The following is a 21,890-nucleotide window of genomic DNA, read 5'->3' as shown; positions in this document are numbered from 1 at the left end:
TATTGCTGTTGGTCACATGATCTTTGCTGGCCAGCGGGGCAGCGGTCTCAGATGAGTTTCGGCCACACCAGGGGCTGCCTCCACGGAGCAGGGCTGTGGGGGGGGCCCGGGTGGAACCACAGCCGGCCCGGCCCGGCCCCGCCCCGCTGGGCCATCCGCAGGCCCCTGCCGCTACCTGTCTGAAAGCCGGAAGACGAGAGAGCTTTCTCTGGCTCTGTTCGTTCTTAAATGTGGATCACAGAGGCATGTCAAGCTTCTTAAGTGGCTTAAAAAGTTGCCAATATTCAAACTAGCCAGTTGATAGGTTCTGTTAGGTCATAGAGGAAGCTGTGAGCACCTCTTTGCAAGAGAATCACTTCCATGGCTGATGGAGCCTTCTTTACTAAAAAACCAAACTATGCTAAACCATGACACTACTCTAGACTTTAGATTTCACTTCAAGTCAATAGACATTCTGTGGTTAAAATGGTAATACAACAGATAACATTAGATTCTGACCAGTGATATTTGCGAAAAAAAAAAAAGAAAAAGAAAAAAAAAGAAAAACTGATGAGCAATGGGGGTTTTTCAATACAGAATTGACTGCATTACGATCTCTGGAGTACACATTACTTAAGTTGCACTGTTTTCTACTTGATTAGCTGTGTTTGTTCTCTTGAATTTAACGTTCTTAAAACTTCTGGAATCCAGGACAATTAATCATAGCAATCCACAGCAGGGCAAAAACATTTGACACACTCAAATCAAACACTATTTACATCTGGGAAATATCAGCAGCTGACGCATGTCTAGGTCTTTGCTTTCCCAAGTATTCATCTAACTATATCCCTGCTCTTCATTAGGGTCTGAGTTTTATTTTCTAATGAAAGCCTCAACTGGCATCATAAACTATCGTATTGGATCCTTTATGTAAGCAAATACAAAACTATTGATTTTTCCTTAGCAAACCCTCCTGTTTCATTAGTACACTTTTGCAGTATTCGAAGTATTTGTGACCTATTGACAGTCCTTGATTTCTGTTTCTAAACTGTTACCCTCAAGTATACATTGACAGTATGGCATATTACACAAAACATCATATCCTTCAGTCTTATAATCTACCAAAGTATTCAGCCATAGTCAGAAGCATTTTTCTTCACTTTTTGCAGCTAAATAAAAATTTCATAATTATTTCAGATTAGATACAGCATGCAGATGGAGAGGATCCAGTGATCAATCACCACATCTGAAATACTGAAATTATGCTTAATGGTTTGATTTTCATATGCTCTTTGCAGGAAAAGAAAGTGTATATAGTAGATTTATCAGAGTATTTTTTGTTAAGTATTAAGGCTTTAGTTATTAGAAAGGACTGCCAGTTCTGCTACTCAGCTCAAGAAAGTACTCCTAAAACATGTTATTTTTGCTAGCAAAACCAAACTGTTGAAAGACAGAAAAAAATGGATAGTCTGCAGATATTCTGCCAATGTGATTGTCAAATACTGGTGTTTATCTAAATGTTTTAAAAAGTAGTTTTAATGTCCAGATTAATACTTTAAAAGGGTAAAAATTACTGGCAGAGCTGTTCACTTTAAAATAAACTTGGACAAATTAGGCAGTCCAAGAGAACTGGGATTCACTCCCTGCTGACAGGAAAACTCATTGCAACCACCTCATAAACATTATACTCTAAGCAAATATCTGTCCTTAGAGACTCAAACTCGTGGGAATGCACTTATTCAAAATCCCAGCACAGGGATCCCAGTACACAGGTCTCTATGATTCTGATCCTATAAAGTTTCTATAAACTGTGACCTCAATTACGAATAGTGGTCCTTAAAAATTATGTCCTCTGTCAAAATACAGAAAACTCGAGTCTTCCCAAGTGAGGCTTTTCAGTCTGCAGAGTGACTCCAGATAGCCCCACACAGCACTCTACTACAGTGCCCCACTAGGACTAAGATTTCCTTTATAATCTGACTCTGCTATTCCTTCAGGTCTGCTGGCTCAGACCCTGACACAACTGTGTCCAATATTTTCATCTAAAATAAAACAGAAATCAAGGCACCAGTTGTCTGTGTTAATACCTTCATGCCTTTGAAAAAGTATCCATGCTGACCTTAAAGAAAATAATGTACTTTTATACAAAGTCAAAATTGCAAAATAAACCAAAGCAATAATAATAATAATAATAAAAAGTTAAATAAATTAGTAAAATTCTTGATACTTCATAAAATAATTTGGCATTTTTATTTTTTTCCTTACCCTTATCTTTTCATTCAGGTTAAAATTCATGCAAAGTGCAGAGACCACCTTAAAAATCAATGTGTAACCTTGCATGCATTATTTTATCTAGAAGTGAATATTTAGTTTAATTAGATTTCTACAGCTCACTCAAATCCAAGTCTCATTACAGTTATTTGCAATAAGAATGACTGAATGTGCTATTGCTTTCAAATTTAGCTCCTATCCAAGTTCCTAACAAAACAATCTGTTTGTTCAATTCTCATAAAATACATATCTTTGCTTTTACAACAATTGATCAGTATTATCTGTCAAAATCTGAATGTTTTGGTGTTACAGGAGTCTGATCAGACACAGGCATGCTCCAAGACAGATATCAGTTGGTCTCCCCAGGTGTCTTGGTCCTAAAGAAGCTGGGCTCTGTGCTCTTGCTAAGGGCTGAACCATGCTGAAATGTGCCTCCAATGGCTTCTCATGCACATAAACCAGTGGGGTTTCCTCTTTGCAGTGACAGGCACCCACATAACTTTCTCTATTTTATATAGAATGTGTATATGTATCAAATGTTGAGCAGATATACTACTCACACATAGTGGTGGAGTCTCCATAATGTATACAACAACTATTAGATGGAAAATAGCAGCACATCCCCTTGCAGTTACATAACAGTCCTGCTGAAGAGTAGGGAGAAATAAGGTACGTATTTACACATACGATTTGGTTTTCTCCAGTTGTTTTCGAATGACAAGCTGAAGTTGTTTTTATGAGGTGAGCAATTAAATGTATCATAATTTCCTAGGATATTAAGCGATTTCTGCCAGTGGAATTATCTGTGTTCCCACTCACTTTCTCTGTACCTATGCAGTTCCCTGGTGCGCTCTCCAAGAATAGTTCAGTTACTTTCCAAGTCACTCAAGATACTTCACTTTTAAGCAGCTATGTGCTAAAAAGCTTCTACTGTTATCATTCTGAATCTTTAATAGTATTGAAACTGTCAGGCAAAAATTGCATTCTCCTGCTGTTCTGAGCAGCAGGAGAATGAAGATGACAAAAGACCCATGTTAATGTTAATCGTAGATGAGAAATACAATGGCATTTTTCAGAAACATAGGGCTCTGCTTTAACAGGCACAGGCTCCTTATTTCCCCCTTCTAGTCCATTAATTTTTAAAAAATAATAACTGCAAATAAAAAAAGTAACAACAAAGAAAAACTATTAGCCAAATGGACTGAATCAGGAAAATTCTCCCTCCATGTATTTCCCATTGGTTTTCTAATTGCTGTCGTTTTGAATCATTAGATTGTTGTAAGTATGTTCCACAACTCAGTATTCTTCAAGTAACTTGTGATCATTCACTTTCTTATCCTCATAGCATCCTTCCAAGATTATTCCCTACTCAGACAGGGCACTGAAGAACAGAGGTCTAAGGTGCTTGGGAGCATGATTAACATCCTCTATAATTTAGATGTCTACATTGTAGCTGACACTACAGTGAAACTGTCACTAGGATCCATTTGATGGTTCTTTGAGAGCATTTCTGACCATTAATCTCACCAAAAACAAGTGTCTCCCTTAGAATGTGATGAAAATGCAGTACAAGACCCTATTTACATGCAGATACCTACACCCTAGATAGAAAAACTTAAAAATAAGAAAATATCCCACCCTGAAGGATTTAGACAGAACTCAGTTATATCTGAATGGCAAATCTTAAGGAGTAATTCCAGCTGTGCTGCTGCCAGCCATGCAGGTTCCAATAAAACCCCCAGTAACATGCCTGGTAGTCTTGTCTGTATACACACACTCCCACAGAACTCTACAAAGGCACATCTTTTACAAACTCATTTCAAGCTGTCTCCATTCCAGCAGTCAGGCCATCACACCAGCGATGGCTTCTGCATAAGGCAAAAAAGGCACATCCCTCAAAGCCAAGTACGGCACCACATTGATGTATCTCCAGACACTTCTGAGCAGAGTTAGCTCTCACAGCCAACTCTAAGCAGGGCAGTACCTCTATACTGCCTGTGACCACCTGGCTCTGCCTCCACTGAGTGTTTTGGCACAGTTGGTGTTGACAGATTATGCCCATTATGCACCATTACTATTTGTCTCTTTTCAAAACATTCTGCTGAGACTTTAGCCAAAGACAAGGTAGTAGCCTCAATGCTCCTCAGATTTCCTACTGTGCAGAAAATTTGCTTTTCTTATCAAATTCACAGAGCTATTTGAGGGTCTCAGCTTCTTATTTCAAAGTTCTGTTAGAGTAGCAGAAACACAGACTCTTTAACTAAAATTCAATAGCTTTTTCTATTTCCACTTCTGAGTATTAAGACAACACTGCATGCTTGTAGGTATTTCTGTCAAAGCACATACAGAGGTCCATTCTTCTTGTATTCAGAAGCAACGACAGCCTAATTGCTAAGACAAGGACTAATTGTCCTTATCTTTCCATCCCACTCGTGAGTTAAAAAAATACAATGTTTTCTGGTTTTCCTATGGAACTCAGACGCTGCAAATACAGGTCAGGACTTTCATTTTCTGAAATACCCTCATGCTTTTGACAATCGAGACTTAAGCAAAATAATGTCCAGCACTGCAGTATTACATTTTGCTGCCTCTCAAAATTCATACTTTGCTTCAGTTTCCAAAAGATCCCATATATTGGAGCAGGTAGACACCTGCTGCCAGGATCCACACATGACATTTAGACAAGGAAGAGACACCACCTACACCAGTCAAAAAAGGGGCACACCTGTTGAGCATTCCTGTACATTCATCTGGATGCCCCGTCCATGTAGAAGGCCATTTACACCATACACATTCATTTAATTGTGGGGATGCCAGAAATGAAAGAGGCTGTTAATTCCCCCCACATGAACATTGGACAGAGGCAGAGAGCATGCAGGATTTCCTCACCATTCCTTACCAATATTCCGAGGGATATTTGCTACTAATCTGCTTATGGTGAGGTCATACTCTTGGAAGAAAGTACTGAATTTTTTGTGTTCTTGACCATCTTTGTCCTTGGCCTGAAGCAGCTCTGTTCCTCCTTTGGCCTCCTGCTATTTTTCTTGAAAGAGATGACAGCCATCTCTGTCTTGGCCCTTCTACTCATCATCTTCTTCTGTTAACTCTTTGCTGAAGCTCTTATACCCCATGGAAATACACACTTCCCCAGTTGTTACTGAATGCAAAAAATCCCACAACTCACAGCAGTCAGCAATGTCGGGTAGCTGTCACTTCTCTTTTGGTCTAAACGTTGCTGGGATGAACCACTCTTCAGTTCTAGGAAGGATTTTGAACAAGTTATTTTCTTTCTTTTTGAATTTCTTTATTCCTGAGACTCTGTTGTGACATCAAATTAATTTGCAATTAATAAATGAGCCAGATTCTTGGTACCAGATGTGATTTTCTTGCCAACAGAAACACCCGTTGCGGGGAGAGGTAGCAAGGTCCATACAGTAGAAAATAATCACTAACTCACATTAACACATAGTACAACCTATGTCAAGAGAGTCAATGATTATCATTCTGGGTCCCTATTAATGTACACAACTGTTAAGAACTGACTACTGCAGCTGCTTTTTTCCTAAAAACACTATAAATATTTCTCAGATTTTGACCACTGAGACTACATCAAATAACCAGTGTTGCTTCCCATGCATGGTTTCAACTTCCCTGCCCTTCTTCAGCTATATAAATATTAATGGAAGATCACACCTGGATGAAGAAGACACACAACAATGATTAAATTTTCACCTCCAAAGCATGGACTAGTGACAGAATCCTCTACCCCTACTCCACAGCACATGAAGTAAAATCTACTATTTCTATTTCTTTGGATCTCACATTTTTAAAGACTCTTTGAACTAGAGATTTTAAACATGGCATTCTTTTAAAGACCACAGTACACATCTGGTAGTATGAAGTCACCAAGCTTTCTTCTTCACTTAGTACCCAGGCCAATCTGTTTTATAAATTAAGCTTATGAATTATGATGACTGGTATCTCTCAGGTGACCTGTTCACCAGGTGAACACAATTTCAAACAAGTAAGAAATGGTCCAGAATTTTCCCCAAAAATGGCAATTAGGTTGAAATCAATGTGGTTTTATAAAAGTCAAAATTTTTGCTATGTGGTTTCCAAACCAAAGTTTTGAAACTTGCCTTGAAGCTTGCTGAACTTTAGGTAAAATGAGGATTAAAATGAAACTCCATGCAGAATATAAGATTATTTGGGTTTGGCCACACAAAATCCTTAACCAAACAATATTTTGGATAAAAATGAATGGGTTGGGCTTTTTAACTGAACACTAGTTTTGGTGGTCCAAAGCATTTTAATACAGAAAACAACAGTTTAATAGAAAACTAAACTGAAATCCTTAGTACATTATTTCACTCTTCTTTTTTACAAAGAGCAATTTCTGCTAGCATCCAGAAATTGAGAAAGAATCTTTGGAAAAACACACAGGAAACACTTTTGAAATTGAATCATTCCAAACTTAGGGTAATGAAAAAACAAGTTGGTGCCTTCAACCCTCGTGAAAGGATGTGAAAACAAACCAGTACAGCTTATAGGGGTTATTTATTTATCTATATACAATGTATGTAGATAAATAATCTAGTAAATTGAGCACTTGTAATTTGATTCAAGCACAGAAACGCTTCTCATACTCACAGACCTAAGTCTCAAACATGGAGCCAGAATCTTAATGGAGAAAATCGAACTATAAAATATATAAAACACAATTACTCGGACATTCAACTGTGTTTTATTTGTGTGCATAAGGTATGGGAAAATGAAGAGTCACTTTTAACAGATACTGCACACTTATACAACAGCACTGGACTGAAATGCATTTTGTGAAAGGAAGGTTTGCAACGCAGACAAGTTCTTTTGTTTTGAGCATATGATCTTTATTTCAACTATTACATAACTTTAAGATTTCTGAGTTGAGTTTTTTCTCTTTCCTCCTACTTCTATTCCAAGTCTTGATGTTCATACTTTAGTTCCCACACTCTTCACAGGACGAGGAATTTATGTACATTACTCTGAAAGGCACCTCAATCAACATGACACCTTTATATTTATTTGTAAGATATCACTTGCACAAGTTGAAGTGAGAGTGAGGAGTATACAGTGAACACAAGTCATCAAGAATAATAATTATAAAAGAGGAAAAGAAAAAGAGTCTGGCATATGATAGTTTCTTCATTACTCCTTAGTATATTTATAATCAACCAATTTCCTTTCACATTTTCCAGCTCTATAAAATAAGACCTGTACATCCTCCCAGAGTTTGTTTGTAAGACATACAATTCCAAGTAGCCATGCTTAAAGGAGTTTTATAAACTATTTTATAATGTGGCATGATAATTTCCCTGTGCAGATAGTCACTGGACACATAAACTGTTTCTTTGCCAGAACAATAATTCCCGTTTTTGATAATGATGAATTTGACTAGCTTCTAGGAAAAGCTGCCACCTGGTTACATCCAAGATCAGTTCCTTTGCCAGTGATCTCTCCCAAGTCACAGGGTTCACAGATGAAAACCTCGAGTGTCCTGCACAAGACCTGAAGAGATATCACTTCCCCCACGGTCAGTATTACACACATACAGCTTTGCATAACTTTACCAGCCAGCTTTACCCATAGGAAAGTAACTTTACCCCTTTTGCAGACAAGGGGTCCATTTGCCTGGGAACTCTCCTGTTTCTGGGAGCTGCCTGTGAATTCCATGTTGATGAAGCTTGATGGAAGTAGAGTTTTCCACCAGCAACACTCATGGTCAAGACAGAAGCAGTGACTTGCAGCAGCAGCAGCAGCAGGCAGCTCTTTGTCCACAGGAGCACCTCAGTATCTCACTGGTTCCATTTCAGCAGATCTGAAATCTTTATGCCAAGTTCCTCTCTCCATCCTCCTTTCTTAGTGCTTAGGGAAGAAAGAAATGAAGAAAAAGAAAGCCCAGAGGAAGAACTTACACCAGGATATCACTTCTCTTGCTGCACCATACTACCAGTGTTATCATGGCACATGTCAACATGACTGGGATCAAGATCAGTGTTATGAGAATTTCATCCGGTGGATCTTCCCAGTGAACCTTCTCTGAAGTACAGTTTGAAAAGAATTGTTTATGAATGCCAGTGATAAAGCCTTCTGCAAGGGGGTTTGGCCAAAAGCAACTTGCATTGTTGGCTTCACGTTCTGTGCACTGGGTAAAGTTGTCATAATACCTGCAAGAAGAAAATTAAGAGAAGTTTAAATAGAATGTATATGCATATTCCACTTAGAGAAATCTATGGAGTGCACCACACAAAATCTCTGAGTGTGTCTATCATGTAGATACTCTGCTGAAGGACCTCTAATGGAAGCTGTGGCTATTCACTGCACAGTTAGACAGAAGGAGAACTGACTCCATGTACTAATGCAACTGAGAGACTTCATGTGAAATTCTGAGATCCCAGATGGACAGTGGTCAAACCCTTGTCTTTTGGGTGCTGTTAATACAGCCAGGATCTCCTAATGCCACTTAAGTACAGAAGTCCCTCATTAGAGACACCTACAGACTCTTTAAAAAACATGCACACAAATGTGCCAAGAATAGGATATTCTGAACAAAATATGGGTCATTTATGCCTCAATTGCCACTGGACATGATGTTGTGGCGACAATTATGATGTGACACTAGGACTGAACCACAGTATGCAGTACTGTGTAAAAATTTTGGTTGTGTTGCACTCTCATGCAGTAAGAAAATAATGGGAAAATAAACACAAAGAAAATCAGCTTTTGACAAAAGTCCTCTTCTTTCCAACTCCAGCAAATGCCCAGCAGGGAATAAATGAATAATTTCTAATTACATGTTTGCTTACGAAAGGCTGGGAACACCTTGTAATACCTAGCACTTTATTTCAATGCTGCATGTGCTAAAATTTACCTGTCCAGGAATAACTTGTATTTATGAGAATCGGCTACCCCTCAGGAAAAAAAAAAAGGAAACAATAAGCCTAAATGAGTAATCATATGGATTTTGTGGTGTTATTATAAGCCAAAGAAATTCAGAAAGTGAATGGATATGGGCAAGGAGATCGGAAATTAGGAAGACGAAGAGTGTCTGGTCAGTGCATGAATAAGGCAAGAAATAAGGAAGCTGAATTATTTTCTGTTGCATTTCTTTTAGTCCCGCATGACTCAATAAACTCCCTTCAAAGGGGAATTAAAAATAAAAAGGAGAGAGCAAGAATCCACATGACACCTCCAGGGACAGCATCCTGTATTATTATAGCATTTGAAGACCCTACTCTCCCTTACAGTCCATATATATATGGTAACTCCTGATGAATTACTCGTTCTGACATTAAGTCCTACAGGGGACTAATATTGACTCAATCCTTTGCTGTAAAGTAGAGGAGAAGAGACATTCAGTGTTTGGGCCAAGAATGAAGTCTTCTGTCTACTGTGTGCCTGTAAGGGGAAATGTCTGCCTGCTCATGCTACAAGCACACAGGTTGGGAACACAGCCTGCTGAGCATCTAAATTCTCAGGGCTGTGTTCACAGAAGAAGAAAAAGCCTCACAGAAAGGCCCTTCAGCAAGTTCCTTGCAGTTCTCATTCTCAAGGAGTTTGAGCCAATACTGCTTCATTCATAAGCAAATACACTGGACAATCTAACAAAGCCAAACTCTGGCATGAAGATGCATATATGCACAATGTATGTATATTTTAAGCAGAGCGACCAGAAAGGAAGCTTTTGTGACATCAGCAGCCACAGGAAAACAACAGGAAATAAGCTAAAAATAAAATACAAATATCAGCTGTTTGCTATTTTAGAAGTGTCGTTCTTCTGTGTGACCTGGTGGCATCCATTCTTTATGTCCTTGAACTAAATTAGAAGCTGGAGATGTCTAGCTGAATGTGGGAGATACAGTCCCAGAGGACCTAAAGAACAACACATCTAAAGGAAAGGCTATAAGGTTCAGCAGTCTACAATGCAGAGATGGAGGAGCATCCAGCTGCCCAGACAAGTCAGTGCTCCACCTGGCACAGACACCAGGCCAGACTCCAAAATGCTGGACTCTGTGCCAGCCTGCTCTGGGCCATGCTCTCATGGGCACCCTTGTGCCATCAGTGGCTGCTGTTACAGCCACCTCAATAAGAAAACCAACAATAAATCCAGGTGATTTCAGCATAAAAGTATCCTAAGCTCAAAGATTTGATGATAATTTTTTTTTTCCTCTGTGTTTAAAATCCTATAGAAAATTCAGTGTTCTAAGAAGAATTCTATAGATTTTTTTTTTCTTAAATGTTAGCTGGTGTAAACAAAAATATTTCCCACTGATTTTTTATTGCAAATATAACTTAGCTAGAAAAAGCTGGTTAAGTGTTGCCAAAAGGCCAGATAAAAATATCTTGGGAGATACATTGTATTTGAAATACTGAATCCCTAAGAGCCAAAGTAGCATAAAAATGTTATCATAATAGTTGGAATTCCTTACAATTTTTCCTTAAAACCTTCTCTCACCAAAAAAAAAAGGAAAAAAAAAAGCTACCCGCACTACAACTCTTTAGTTCATGCAATTGTGAGAACATAGATAAAGGAAAATCTCAGCTGTTGGTGAATTGCATGTCTGCCAATAAAGCTGAATTCACTTAAATATTTATGTAGTTGAGTAATTTAGAGTTTATGCACTGGAACAGAAAATTCATATTAAAAAAAAGATCCTCTGAGTGGCACTGTGGAACAGCTGCCTCAGAAGGGAGCAAATGCATCCTCATTACTACAGCATGGATGTTTTTGTAGTTGACCAACTGGTTTGCAATTTGTTGGCCTTTTTGAAGGGGGAGATGGGGATTAATAGATATTTAATTCCAGTTCAATTCTCCTATGCTTAGATCTTTTTATGCCTTAGGTAACTCTCTTTATTCAAATGATAAAGGCTGGAATAGGAAACCTTTTCATTCTGTGTAATAAAATGGTTACCACAAAGATGCCCTGGCCTCTTACTGGAGATACTTCAAAAGAAGTGCATTAAAGTTACACAACTTGCAAAAAGGAAGAACAAGAAATGATCATTTCTATTTATTCCCAGAACAAATAACTGGAAAGCACATTGGAGCTCAAGCTTCTTCACCTCTCGGATTATAAGAGGGTGTGGGAACATTCTTATTCTTTGTGCTGAGTCACAATTTCATCTCTTTTGAGCTAGCTACAAGGGACCTAGGTAGTACTCAGGAAAGGGATATTCACTGGGAGCCAGGTCACAAGCTTTGTGACAAATGGGCCAAAAAAATTAATACAAGTTTCAACTCAGCTAAGTAGTCCAATACAAAAAAAACCCAAATCTAAGCATAGTCTGAGCAGCAAAATTCATGTAAAGATGTGCTTTACCCTGATATGCTCAGGACAACTGTAGTTTCTATTGAGGAACCAACTCCTTGGTCATACTGCACATTATTGAAAATACTTTTAGAGACCATGCAATCTGAAAGGAATTATTATAACACATTTGTCATGAAACAATTTTCAATATTCTAGAATAATACTTCGTTTTCAGAGCACACACACTTTTTCTCCTGTACTTCATGTTTCCACTAAACCAGCTAATAACAACCATGTAGTTGGGTTTTTTTGTTGAAACTGTGGAAAATTTTATTTTGTGTCTTACCCATGAGAAAACATATTTTTACGTATTACCTATAACCAAGAACCTGGACAGTAGACAGCTTTTATGAGGAATGGTAGTGGACACATTTGCCTTAGTGGGACCGTGTTTCACGAAGAGTCCACTCAAACTATTTAAATAGACAGCTGGGTTTATTACATCTCATCTATCTCAGGGTACACCATTGCCTCTCACTCAGGGCACTTCTCATTCTAAGTGGGGGCTTGAATCTCATCCATAGTTTCCCACATCTCCAGAGAGGAATGTGGTAAATTCTTGCTCTTTCTTCCTCAATATTCCTGCATGGGAAAACTGCAGAGATGACTGGTTTACAAAAACACAAAACCCACAACCCCCTCCTCCAAATTTTCATGAGACTAAGAAAACAAATAGATCGTTTAATTAAGAGTTTTAACAAATAAGCATTTTCTAATGCAAAATTGTAATCTGAAAGAATCCCAAACAATTCTCAAAAAGCTGAATAACATATATATGCTACTTAAGACAAACATTTGAGGGCATTTTCTGGCTGCAGCCAATAGACTCAGTGTCAGTTCCAATAGGAGAATTTTTCCACCTCTCCAGCACTCATGGACAGACCACCACAGAGACACTCAGCACATAAGCAGTCAGGAATGTTTTGCAATTGCTTAATGAGAAGGGCCAGGTATTAAAAACCAAAACACCACACTTTCACTACCCCATTTTAAATAAATCATCTTCATGAATACTGATATAATTATAGAAGGGTAGTGCAAGATACATATAATAGACGGTGAGTAATTTTTGTTATTTTGAGTCCACTAAGTACTCAGAGAATACAGTGAAAATTCTCTCTAGCATAATTGAGTCTTGATGCAAACCAGGTAAAAGATATACCAGGGACACTCACTCCTGCTACGCTACAATCCCAGACAGCAATCTTGAGGCACTGTTCCAGGCCACTACAAGTCATGTGGTGTATTTTAATAAAGATGCTTTAAACTATTTGCTTCCCCCCAGATGATTCAACCAAAAATTTCTTTATATACAGTCACATATTAAATTGAATTATCCTTGTAACCTCCACCCAATCTGGAATACGAAATGCTGAAATAGTAATAATACTAACAAGAATTATTGTATGATGAGAAAGGCTTTTCTTACCACATTTCCAGATGGAGGCAGAAAGTAGCAAAAAACCTCACAAAAATAAAAAGTCTATTCTTATGTGAGATGCAGCCAGACTGTATAGAACTTCAGGGTGTAACAGCCTGGATGAACTTCAGATAAGAATCCGAACCTTAAGATGATAATTTCCTGAAGTTTTACCATCATGTTAAAATGACAGCTTTAGTTTTATAGTGAATTATGAGCCTACAAATATGGTGGAATATTTCTGAGATCTTCTCAGTCAACATCTCTCCAAACAGATTTGTGTCTGTATCCCACCATTCCTTTAATCACGTATCTTCTCCCAAGATGAGTATTCTCACAGCCACATTTTTACCTCCCTAATCAGATCAGATCTAATGTTGTGCAGCTCCAATACAGAATTCAGCCTGAAGAAAATAATGTGCCACAAAAACATAAGGAAGGAAATGAATGGGAGAGTAGGGAAACTGGTTTAATGACAGCATTATAAAATATAGTTTACTCTCATGCCACTAAATAATAGACACTGTGACAGGTTTACTCCCTTGGGCTGAAAATAATAAACAGATTCTGGTATCCTTTGAAGTAATTACAGATCTCCACCCTTAGTTTCACATCAACAGCTGTCTGGAAAATGCAAAATGGTTGAATAAACCTAACTAAAAACTCAGAAATGCACACCCATTACTAAATTGTTGTTAATTGCCTAAAGATACAACCAGAAAATGTAAATATAAAGAGCAACTATAAACAGTTACTTTACACACCTAATATCCATCTCCAATGAGCAACAGAAACCAACACTACATTAAGCAAATGTAGAACTAGGAGGTAAACAAAGCCTGACATCAGGTACTACGTTATTAAGATCAAGTATTTAGTAGCACCAGAATTTTACCAAGCCAGAAACTTCAACTGGCAAGCAGGGTTTACCTTCCACCACTCCTGGCCTATATTTTAATGATTACTTAGTTGTAAACTTGGCCCGTTTTTAGAGAACACCTGCTAAGAGGGGAAGTAATCTCTGAAGCCATCACTACATCACATCTTCAGAAGCCAACCACGTAACTCCCTTGAATTAGACAAAAATCAGAAGAGTAAGTGAAGGCAAATCCTAATCCCACAAACACTTAAGCATACATATCCAGCTTCTTATAAGCACAGCATCTCGTAAGTAGCCGTCATTGATGATGTGTGGAAGATGTCCTTAATATCATGAATAGAATCATACATACATACTCCTTACAGTCAAACACATCAGGCTTGTGATTCTGTCAGGGAAATGCAAGTTTTAAAACCTCTTACTTACCGATCAAGTTTCAAAGTTTTTGTCAAGTTGGTCAACTACTGAAAGCCCATCATTTCCTCAGGTTTCTCACCAAAGTAGACAGCATGTTTCTGGGGGCAAGTATTGAAACACATCACATGTTTTTGTGCACATCAATATTTGAAATTTTTACAACTAAAATTTTAAACCTTGTACTAGAACATGTGAAGGGAAGCAGAAAACATTCCAAAATTCAGAACCAAATCATAAGACCATCTTTTGATCTCCAGTAAACACTTCTCAGTGCTGAAAATGGCAGATGCATAATCTCTGCTACCTCATATGCTTTTTCTCTATTATAGTCAGTTATTTCTCTACTCAATTCAGATTACTTCATAATGAGAGAGCAAAGGCAATACCTGACTAAGATCTGGATTTTTTTCTTTCCCATCAGCTGTGCATCTCCCCTCAATGTCACTAAGAAATGTGATGTCACCATTTTCTGGCGCATATCCTCCTTCAAAGGCTAAGCATGACAGAGATGAGAGCCCTGAAAAGCCAGTAACACCATTTTAAAGCATATTCCTACTATTTATTGTCATGTGCAACTTCAAACCAAACTTTTGCACGCTTAGAAACTATGCTGCCTTTACAGTCAGTGGAAACACTTAATAATTGTAGGGCATGATGCACAAGACAACTTCCTTTAAGCTTCTCCTGCCAAGGAAGGGAGTCCAGGACAACTAGTACCTTGGACAGATGAGTCCCACACCTGTTCTGCCTAGCAAAAAAAGCCTCACAAAAAAAAGCCAGCTAGTAGAGAATTACACTCAATTCTGCTACTGTCAGTGATGGAGAGACATGCAAGCAGTATGTTATCCTTGTATCTCTCTCAGCTCAACTCCTTCCCAAAAGCATTTCCACCTGAGTCACCATGGATTTGCATGATCCCTACTCCAGTCAGCGCAAGTGCAAGTTCTCTTGGTGCATGCAGGCATTTGGGTCAGCCACTGACACCAGTCACCTGTTGAGGTGGTTCTGCTTTCTCCCAAATATATCAGCCACTTTGTTTATTCACCTTGTAAAGTTTGCTACAAATAACAGCTTATTTGTCTCCACTTTTCTCAGAATGTTCCAACTCCATGACAAAACCATCATTCCACCACTGCTTCAAAGATTAAATGCTCGGCCAGCTTCAGTCCAATCATCCAACACCTGGGCAGGAGCCAAAGTCAGGACGGAAGTTGCTAGCCCAGAGCTGCTCTGAGCTCATGCCGCATCATTTCAGGGGGTTAAGGCTTTTCTTTCCGTCTAGATGAACCAAGCTGGCAGGTGAACAGAGAAAATGTGGCTCTAATTCAGACTGGTGCTCCACAGCTGGGCCTCCAGACAGCCACTCCAAACAAGCAACCATGAAGATAATCATTTTTCTGACCAACAGACAAAAACTCACAGGGAAAGAAATAACAGAAGAGCTCTTCTTCTTCATTCCAGCTTACATCTACAAATAACTGCTTCATATTCCATTTTTATGAGGATATTAAAGAGTATTTAAGTGTCACCTGCTGAGTGGAAGCTGTTATTAGATTCCACTTAGTCCAAAGTAGCACAAGCCTTTTATAATACCACAGCACTATTTCTTCAAGTGGAAAGAGGGGAGAGAAATATCTGGTAATACACAGCTGTGAAATAGAAATCATCAGTCAATCAGGCTTACACTCTGAGAAACACCCACTGCAGCATCTCCATAGATTGAAAAATAAAATAATAAAAAAAACCAGACCAACAATTAATCTGCTTCTAAGTTGAACTTTTCATCATCATTTTCGTAACCCTCCTTACATAATTTTTATGAGCATATGTAAAGAACATACATTTTTGCTGATTATTTATGGAAAATGGGTTTTATATACACTGAAAAAATTCCTGTAATTAAAAAGCCACTTGTTTTGGGAGGAGAGAGGCTGTTGTGTTCTGTTCCAAGCAGAGCACAAATAATGGGAGTCAAAAATCAGTTGACTAATTATGGATCTTAAGCTTCAGATTATGTCAGCTACTGGACTAATTAAAGAATAAATCCTTTTTGCAGTCTTGCAAAATAAATGTATTATCTGAAATTGCAATCTAGGCATGGACAGTTTACAAATAAGACCAAAACTGATGAAAAATTAACCACAAAATCAGATGAACAGTAACAACATTAGAAATTGATTTAAAATGTAGCATAAAGACCTGTTAGGGAAGAAGCCTAATACAGAAAAGTTCTGCTGATCTACTATTCAAGTGCATGGTTATGTTTTGGCATGACTTTGACAGCACAGCATGTTCACCACTGAATGTGGGGTTTTTTCCTTTCTTATGTCTTCCCCTCTTACTTGTGGTGGTAAAGACACATTCCCTCTCCTTACGTAACTTCTTCTTGTGCTCCATGGCTTCCCAAGACTGTTCCAACATCTCATACACACAACAGAAGCAAATGGTGGACCCAAACGGCCTTACTCCTTATCCACAACTGTGTATGAAAGATTCAAGTGTTGCAACACTCCCTGGAGTTGCTTAAGTGTAAGCCATCAGCCTCCTAAGCAGGTGAAAAAAAATTATGTCAGGGGATTTTGGACAACATCCAGCCAGACTGTCTGCAGATCAGAAGCAGAGGGACCTTGAGACTGTCACCTGGGAAAGGTAGCTGTTTCTCAGCTCCTGGATCTGATGAGTTTATTCAACTTCTTCTTGGGCCCAGCTAAACTCTACCTCAGTGTAATAAATAAGTATAAGTAATAAGTAATAAGTAAGAACAGTGTAATAGGGCACATCACCTGTGAAATGTTACAAACGCTTGCCATAAGAAAGCTGTTACGGGGTCTAATAATATTTAAGCACTGTCAGTAGCCAAGTGGTACGGTTTTTTTCTGAGCCTTTATCAAATTCCTCTTTGGCTGATAAAAACAATGACATATTTTCACTGTGATAGTAAAAAAGCTATCTGTTTTCCTGCATAGAAATAGCCAGCAGCAGAAACAACCTTACATTTTTGCACCTATTTTTTGTAAGTAGTAATACTAATAGTAATACCTTACCCCTGCACACCACAAATCAGCCTAGATATATATTAGATAAATATACTCCCCAGTAACAGGAAGCAAAAATCCATGATAGATTACAGTGCACCATGATAAATTATACATAATATAGAACTATTTTAAGATCATTTTGCTTCTTAAGCTACCTTCCTGCAGATAAAAATCAGACCCAGCGCCTCAATGATAACTGCTAGTCCCACAGGCAGACATAGAACCCAATTCTAGATGCCAAAATGCTCGTTTTAACATTTCTATGTTTATGTTATAATGACACCTTAATATGAAATGGTACATTTTAGCAGTCAGTGAAATGTATGAAAGATATTTGTATATCTGAGAGAAATGTAAAACATCAATTTCCTGGAAGCTGCAAAGAATTGTGCTCGTAATTGTTCATCAGTGCACTATGCCTTGACAACCTTTGATTTCCACTCCTTCTATACTCAGCTCTGACTTAGCTGCTTAAGAGTGCAGAAGACTGCATTTCTTGTCTTGGAACTACTTTCTGACACTATTCTGTAAAGATAAACAGAAATGCCAGAGTCCTGGCAATTAACCATGTAAAATACTTTTTTTTTAAAGTATCATTGCATAATAAACTTTTGTAATTGAAACAAGACCCTGAATACAGAACATAATAGTATTAATTCATACCTATTGTGTTGTCAACAGCTAACCACATGACTAATAACACACACAGCCTGGCACAAGAAATTCTATTTTTTTGTCTCTGCTGAGTTAATCTCCATTATTGCACATTCATGGTTGATCCATTTAGAAAACAAAAATGTAGAAACTGTTTTGCAAACCAGAACAGAAGAACCAGAAAAGTTTGTATTAACTTTTCATTTTTGTAACACATTTATATTTTCATTTTCACTGCCTCTAAAAATACACTGTCCATTACATATGCATTGCATAATTCATACCAGTCTATCAAGTTATACCATATTATTTTACCACCAAGCAACTTTACACAGAAATCTTGTGCATTGTTTTTTTTTTTAAATACAGCCTTTAATAATAAGCTCCATGAAGACTGTTTTCTATTACTGATCTTACCTCAATAAAACTCAAAAAGGTCATGAAAGTTGTTGAAAGGTATATCAGCTGACAGTCCTGAGATTTAACAGCAGACTGCTTTCTAACATCACCTCTAAATTGCTTACATTGTTTTTTCCAAGTGACTTAGAATTATTATATTCTTGCATCTTTAACTATTTGTTAGTTACTTGGAAATAAAAGCACTGACATACTGATGCCACCTTGTGAGTATAAGCTACCACCATTAGTCCAAGGCATCTACTGAAGTACACATCAATTTGACTCACATCACCCTTGCTAAAATATTGTAACTGGGGTCTTCAGGTGACCTAGATTTCATCAATGTTGAAAACTCTTCCAGAACTTTAAGAAAATATTGATATCAGTGACCTCTGGGCAAATGCCAGATTTCACTCCCTTTTTGAAAAAAAATACTCAGGGTAACAGGTGCTGTAACAGGTAATGTTACAGGTGTTAAAACTTGCTGAAAAAAGCACTTGAAAAACTGAAATCTGATATTAAAAACTGAAAGTTTTTCAGCTCTTGATAATGAAAAGGTAATTCTCTACCTACTTAGCAGCAGGCTCAGAAGATCCTTCTCTTTTTTCATACTAACAGAATTTTCCCAAAGATTTGCAAAATTATTGATAAATTGAAGAACAGAAAGATTTGGGCTCTCAAAAACCTTCAAGAGATGGATAACAGGCTGAAAAAGCACATTATTCTGGCATGATATGGTCATGATATGTTTTTTAAGGGAAGACCCAATGTCTTCTGTGGTTTAACAAAGAAAGTAAGTTATCCCTGATGAATAACAAATTCCAGTTGTTTTTTCCCCATTCCACTGCACTGTAGCCCTGAATACATGGCTTTTGTAGACTGTGATTACAACATGTATTGTGGTATTGTGGTATTGTAGTTCACCAAATCTGAGTTCTTGGTAGTTAGTGTATTTAATTCAGCAGCCTCCCAAAATATTGGCAAATTTCTCCTTATCCTCTACAATAAACCCATTTACTGGTTTCAAGTGAGCTCTTCAAAGCAAGGTTTTGTTTGCAAAAAGCAAGATTTTTCAGTGTCTAAAACAAAAACCCAAGAAATCTCATCAGATGAAAAACTGATAAGGTTTTGCTAGTTTGTAGCATAGCTATGTCTCTAACATGCTGCAGAACAAATTGATGGCTTTGCATTTATAAGCAAAGCGGTCTGCAGGTCATCACAGAATGTATAAATGCCAGTGTTCTTAATACAGCAATAAAATTCAGAAGTCAGAGTACTTGACTAAAAATTCAACATTTGTGAATGCTTTTCACCACCCTTCTGCATCATGTAAGATGGCCACAGAAACACAGTTTTAGAAATGCATTGCTGTAATTCTGCACTAAAGAGAGAAAAAGTATTAGAAATGAGGATCCAAAGCCTTTCCAATACCTCACCTGGAATTATCAAATATAGACTTTATTTTCACAGCCATGTATTATATAAAATGTCTGTGCCTCTCCTTTATAATAAAAGTGAAAATTATAACTGCACTAAAGAACCATAGTTCAGCCTCTGCATCTATCAGGAGGAAAGCAGTTATAAGGGAATGAAGTATTCCTGCCTCATGTCAAACGCTGGTGTCTGAACTCAAACTAATCACTTTATTCATATTCATCAGGACATACTCTTATCTACACAATATAAACTAAAGCCAATACATTTCATATAAAAGTAATGAAGATTCACCTGAAATACAGATCCTATGAAAGATATTCTACTATAGCCCCAATAAGGGACCAACTGTGCTTTGCATTAACTTCACAGCAACTAGGATGGCTGACCCCAAAACAGCACGTGATTGTACACATCCTCAGCACAGCCCTGTACCTGGCTACTCCGTGACGCTTTATAAACTTCAGGTTTCTTTCATTCCCAATGTTTTGAATAATAGATTGCAAGCATTATTATTTCTGCAAAGAAAAATTGCTAGTCAGCCACCAGCATGATGGCAACAGAAGTGCTTGAATATGACGTTCTTTTCCATTGTTTTACTTCCTCACACCTAACTGATCTATAAGCTGCTTTGCTTTGCTTTTGAGAAGAAAGGCATGAGTCACAGAAGGAAAACAGTATGTTCTTGAAGTAACTGTTAACCAGCCTGGTTTTGCCACTGCTGCCATGACCTCTAGGAGTTTTTAGATGGCTTTTTTAAGTACAAAACTACTGTAAGTTTTGATATGTAAAGAGGTAAAAGAAATACACAGGTAAAAAAGATTAAATATCAGCATAATCTTCATTTCAATGAGAGCTTAAAAAAAGCAGCATCTGTATCTGTATGAGAAGCTCAAAGGAAGACAATCCTACCAAAGACCAAATGCTGGCATCTACCACACCAGTCCTTTTTCTATACGCCACCGAACACTAAATGGTAAATCAGCTACACTGACATGAGGGCACACAAAGTGCAGGTTTACTCAACCTTCCTTCACAGAGACACTAAACTGACAAAGAATATTTTCTTCTATAAAATCTGGACTAACAAAACTGGGAGGACTTACAGCTGGCTAAATAAGGGATTTTGGTCCCCCTTCTCAGTTAGATTTTCAGGGGAAAAAAAGATACTACTTTTCAGACACATACAGAACTTTAGGCAACAACATTGCAGAAGATTACCCAGAGACAAGGCAATACGATGGCCTTTTGTTGTGCAAGTACATTTGTGATTTGCAGCATTTTTATCATTACTTTGGCCAAGGTAAACCATAACCAATGTACTAGTCTGTCTACAGGGATACAAATTCCAGCACAAATACAGACGCCCGCCTTCTAAATGACACAAGTGAGGAAGGGTGGGACTCCCTCTGATCAGTGGTGTTCTGGATCTAAAATCACATGTGCTTGTCACTCAAACATCCAGTTTCCAGCAGCCTCAGGTTGTCTTTCACGTGAGAAAGTCACATGCAAAAATCCAGAATTAAGACTTTTCTGATAATATTTAAAAGAATGAACCAAAGGTGTCAGCTTTCTAATTGTGAGACCATTACTGTGGGAACACATTAGCTCACACGAATCAGTGGCTCATCTCAGCTGTAAAACAAACCCAGTGGTTTGTCTGAGATTTTCACTATTTTCACAAGGGATTTGTATTGAGATTTTATACTAGGGAATATGCTGACCCTATCTGGAAAGAAATGGAAGAGGTTGTTACCCAGGAAATGAGAAGGCTGAGGTACTCAATGATTTTTTTGCTTTGGTCTTCACTGGCAAATGCTCCAGTCAGACCGCTCAACTTGCAGAAGGCAAAGCAGGAATTTGGAGAATGAAGAACTACCCACAGTAGGAGAAGATCAGGTTCAAAAACACATAAGGAGCCTAAAGGTCCACAGGACCCAATGAGAGGCATTTGCAGGTCCTGAAAGAACTGGCAGAGGAAGTGGCTAAGCCACTATTCATCACATTTGAGAAGTCACAGCAGTTCAGTGAAATTCCCATTGGAAA

General features: G+C 38.0%; 1 protein-coding gene across 1 annotated transcript in view; it reads right to left on the bottom strand.

Moving 5' to 3' along the window:
• Window positions 1–6,975: 6,975 nt before the first annotated feature.
• RAMP3 (receptor activity modifying protein 3) overlaps window positions 6,976–21,890 on the bottom strand; it is a 40,673-nt gene continuing 25,758 nt past the window's right edge. The window contains exon 4 of the mRNA XM_048296562.1: window positions 6,976–8,456. Coding sequence (XP_048152519.1) covers window positions 8,201–8,456 — 256 coding nt within the window. The 3' untranslated portion in view covers window positions 6,976–8,200. The remainder of the gene's footprint in view (window positions 8,457–21,890) is intronic.

The sequence above is a fragment of the Corvus hawaiiensis genome, chromosome 1 (assembly GCF_020740725.1).
Source record: "Corvus hawaiiensis isolate bCorHaw1 chromosome 1, bCorHaw1.pri.cur, whole genome shotgun sequence".
Taxonomy (NCBI): domain Eukaryota; kingdom Metazoa; phylum Chordata; class Aves; order Passeriformes; family Corvidae; genus Corvus; species Corvus hawaiiensis.
This window is presented reverse-complemented; position numbering and strand designations above follow the sequence as displayed.